Source organism: Aplysia californica, unplaced genomic scaffold, assembly GCF_000002075.1.
Source record: "Aplysia californica isolate F4 #8 unplaced genomic scaffold, AplCal3.0 scaffold00568, whole genome shotgun sequence".
NCBI classification, from domain to species: domain Eukaryota; kingdom Metazoa; phylum Mollusca; class Gastropoda; order Aplysiida; family Aplysiidae; genus Aplysia; species Aplysia californica.
This window is the reverse complement of record NW_004797838.1, coordinates 174996-179682: the sequence shown is the minus strand read 5'-3', so window position 1 is coordinate 179682 and position 4687 is coordinate 174996. Positions and strand designations below refer to the sequence as shown.

Genomic DNA, 4687 nt, shown 5'->3' with positions numbered 1-4687 from the left:
CCCCCCCAACCTGTCCTCCTCCTCACCTGTACAAAGTCCTCCTGCTGTTTCTCCCCGAGGATGCGACACAGAACTTTGAGGCCGTACATGGCCGCCTGTCCTATCACCAGCTCCTCCTCCTTCCTGCCGGGCACCGCACCGGTCAGCAAACTCTGCTTCACCGTGGCCTGAAGCTTGCCTCTCATGGAGGTCAACAAGTCCACCTGGAGAGGAAATGACAAGGACATAGTAACATATATTCTTTTTTACTTTAGGTGAGTCTAACTTTAGTTTTAGTAAAGAGTTTTTTGTTTTAGTAGAGGTTTTACGGCGCTCGCAGCTGCATAAGGTCATATGAACGCCAGAAGATTAGAGGTATTACAAGAGAGTAACAAACATAAAACAGAAGAAGGGGAGATAAGGACGATAGATGTTTGATAGGAAAGAAGAAGCAAACCACACCAGAGCACCCGTTAACCATCCACAGTAAGAGTTTTACGGCACTTGTAACACAGTAAGATTATATAAGTGCTGAAGATTAGAGGTATTACAAGAGAGTAACAAACACAAAGAAGAAAGAGAGGAGATAAGGACGATAGATGTTCGATATGAAAGAAGGAGCATCCTACACCAGAGCACCCCTCAACCATTCACATGAGTCTTATCTTATTTTCATCACTGTAAATAGAAACACATAGGTATAATGATGGCCATTTCGTGCTAAGGAAAAGCAAGACAGACAGACAGAACAGAGGGAGATTTTAAAAAACGTAGAACCTACTAGTGGCACCCTCTAACCACCTGCTGAAACTGATTCTTGTTTTGTTCAGTTTAGTTAAGTCTGAGCATAACAAAAGCACATCCATACATAAACTGTCATTAGATGCTGGGTAAAAGTAAGATAGATGGATGGGAAGAATAGAGCACTCCCCCCCCCCCCCCCCTCTCAAAAAAAAAAAAAAAAAAATTGGTTAAAGACAACAAAGACCCAACTGACAGACCACAAGACGAGAGGATTGGACTGACCGAGATCTGCACAATAACTGTCATTAACCCCTAGAGCCCGAGAAACTCTCTGACCGCTCTGGGACTTTATCGATGTGTAGCTCGATAAACCCTTTCATCTGTCTGAGAGTCAGGGATCCAAGTGAGCTTGAGCCAGGCCCTTCTAGGCCTAAATGTGTGAGCAAAAAAATGTTCGCTGGCTCTAGATGTAAGATAACTGATTAGTTTCTGTGTGGACATTTTGTTATTGTGTGAGACGTAATTGCTGTCTAGTCTATTTGTTGTGACCCACGTGAAAATGGCCGACGAGGCCAGGCAGGGGGTATTCTAGGGTCAGCAGAGTCAGGGCTCAAAGGGTTAAATTCCGGACAAAAACGGGTTGATAGACAGACGGAAACCAAAACGACAAGACGGACTGACCGGGATCTGAGCCGTGTTCTCCTTGAAGTAGACCAGTTTGTTGTTGAGCAGCTCCAGGGCGCGGCGCTGGACGAGCGTCAGTCTGTGCTGCATCAGGCCAGAGACCACGTCCAGGAACAGGGTGTCCGGCAACAGGTGCACCAGCTAGGGGGCGACAATAATAACAATAATGATAACAATAATAATAACAATAACAACAATAATAATTATCATCTTCATCATCATGGGAATTTATGTAGCGCTTCATCCCAGCCCTATAAGGTTCTAAGCACTATACAAAGTAGACTTATCACTCAATTATATTGACAAATCAAAAAACAGAAAATGCAAATTATGAGGTCATTTCACAACATGTAAACAAAAACGCACACACATTTGAACACATACATTAACAAATGCACACACACACACACATACAACTCCTAGACTCACACACACCATCATGCATGCAAAATTTTTTGGCTGAGGATAGTGTTGAACAAATGTGTCTTTAGACTTTTCTTAAACTATTGCTCTCTGATGAAATAATGAGCATTTCTTTTGTTTGGGAGGGAATCCCAAATTCTAGGGGTATGGGAAGAAAAAGCTTTTCCATCCAGCTTGTTTGACTTTTGAGCGAGCACTCTCATGAGACTGTCATCCTACAATCTCAAATAAACCCACAGGCAACGTTCATACATGATACATACACGTACACACAGGCTGCACTTTCAACACAAACAGGTCATATAATAACGGTGTTACTAGAGAGTAACATACAGGATAAAAGAAGGAGGAGAGATAAGGACAACAGATGTTTGACAGGATAAAAGAAGCACACCCCCCCCGTCTCACGACTTACACCATCCAGAAGGTCATGTGACTTGTGCAGCAAAATCCTCCAGAATCGAGCCGAGCTGTCCTCCCTGTGCTTGTCATGTGACACGGTCACCTGACCAATGAACTGCAACGTCGTCTCCATCAGCTGCTGGAAGTCCGGGAGGAAGGAGTTCGGATCCAAACTCGACATCTGTCACAGGACAAACAAAAAGGAAAATCATCATCAACACTTGTTTCATTTCATCTCTCCTTCAGCAGCCAATGATGACACATCATCACCTCAGAACTAGTTAGTACAAAGTGTACTTACTATAGAGTGCACTTTGGACAAAATAGTTCTAAGGCGACGACATGTCAAAAGGTGGAATTTTACGAGAAAAAAAAAATTACTAATCAAACCTGCTTCATATAACAGCCACTTGTCCTAGACAATCACTTGTACAATCATTTCCTATTAGTATTTTTTCTATACCATAATGACACTGTCCATGACATCCACGCGTTCAAATGACCTTATGCAGTTGCGAGCGCCATAAAACTACTAAAAAATATTTTTAAAAGACATCCACCTGTCTAAGACAACCAGTTGCGGGATCTTTCACAAAAACTTAGACAGTAGAAAGAACTGAAATTACAAGATTTCCTGTACAGCTGCTGGTCTGCAGCGATGACAACTAGCTATAGGCTATGACTGTTGGTCACAGGTTCAGAACAGGTTCAGATAGCTGGCTACCATTTTTAACCATTGGCTACAGGCCCAGACAGTTGGCTACTATTTCTAACCATTGGCTACAGGCTATGACAGTTCGCTACCATTTCTAACCATTGGCTACAGGCTCTGGCAAGTCACAGAACCACCTGGGATCTCTTTGCAGTAGAACCACCTGGGATCTCTTTGCAGTAAGTAAGTGAAGAAAAAAAAGCCAGACCAAACAACAGACCTGTGCCACAAAGTGCTGGCCGGCCACCAGCTCCCTCAGGGCGTAAAGCGCGGCAAACTTGAAGTGGCGGAGCTGCTTGGCCGAGTGCTGGGACACGCTGAACATCTCCAGGTCCTCTGGGCCCATCTCCTCCAGGCTCACCCCCTCCCTGCTGGGCGTCGTCGCTGGAACCAAATTGATATGTTTGATGAAAGATGCTAGAAGCGAGAACACATAGAAAAGACATTTCAACATAGATATGTCGCTGGAATGAACTCGATACCATCGATGAACAATGCTAAAAGTATTTGATGAGAGAAGCTAGAAGCGTTTGACGAAACATGCTAGAAGTTAGAACACAGATGAAAGACATTACAACAGCTGCATAACAAGGAAAGTGTTGGATTGGAACCCACAGGGCAAAAGATCAAGGGGAAGACCACGTAGAACCTGGAGAAGAGTCACGGAAATGGATGCACAGAAAAGTGGGAAGACATGGGAGTGACATCAAGTGACTCGCCCAGGATAGTGAAAAGTGGAAAGTGTTTATTCGTGGCTTATATCCTGATCCAGGGGGAAAAAGGCAATGATGATGTCGCTGGAATGAGATCAATACCTTCGATGAACGATGCTAGAAGTGTTTGATGAGAGATACTAGAGGTTAGAACACAGATGAAAGACATTTCAACATAGATATGTCACTGGAATGATAATACTGATGAATGACGATACAATCACATCAAAATCAAAAGACTTATAGATGGAATCAGTGGGACTAAAACTAAAACTAAGACTCACCAGTGGTGCCCACTTTCTCTTCGGGCAGCTGTGCTATGTAGGCCAAGGTCTGCGTGAAGCACTGGAGCAGCTGTGAGCAGGAGAACTCTTCACACAGGGAGGTGAGAAACTCCATGTCCGACACCGACACGGGGCCCGAGGTCTGTCAGGGGAGAGAAGAGAGGAGGGGGTCAGGGACACAACACACTTACATCAGCAATGACACACAGACGGGAAATGTCAACTCTTCAAACATCTCTACCAGTTCTTGAATTACCAAGGCGCTCCGTTAGCTCAGTAGGTGTAACATTAGGCTACAGAGAAGATGGCCCTGGTTTGAATCCAAGACTGGGTGTTCTTGAACACAAGCCGTTTTGTGGAGTTTTCGAGGCTCTCAACCCATGTATCGGAGATGGACGTTAAATTCTGAGGTTCCCCCCAATAATAAATCAAACAGACTTACTATTTCCTCCTTTGCCCTCACACTCCCCACTCCTCCTCTATAGAACAATATTAACCCCCCCCCCTCCCCAATAGTTATATAAACAAACTTACCTTTTCCTCCTCCTCAAGAGACCAAAATCAACCCCCTCTCCCCATTAGTTATATAACAGATTCACCTTTTCTTCCTCTGCCCTCACACTCCCCACTCCTCCTCTACAGACCAAGTTTAACCACCAACACCCACCTCCCCATTAGCTGAATAAACACCCACCTTCTCCGCCCTCACACTCCCCACTTCTCCTTCCTCCTCCTCTACAGACCAA

At 44.5% G+C, this 4687-nt stretch overlaps 1 protein-coding gene across 1 annotated transcript in view; it reads right to left on the bottom strand.

Annotated features, from left to right (window-relative positions):
* Positions 1 to 4687, bottom strand: part of LOC101858733 (HEAT repeat-containing protein 1) — a gene marked incomplete in the record, with an annotated part of 41083 nt that overhangs the window by 11754 nt on the left and 24642 nt on the right. The window contains 5 exon segments of the mRNA XM_035972052.1: positions 27 to 203; positions 1405 to 1548; positions 2246 to 2413; positions 3165 to 3328; positions 3942 to 4083. Of these exon segments, the coding sequence (XP_035827945.1) occupies positions 27 to 203; positions 1405 to 1548; positions 2246 to 2413; positions 3165 to 3328; positions 3942 to 4083 (795 nt within the window).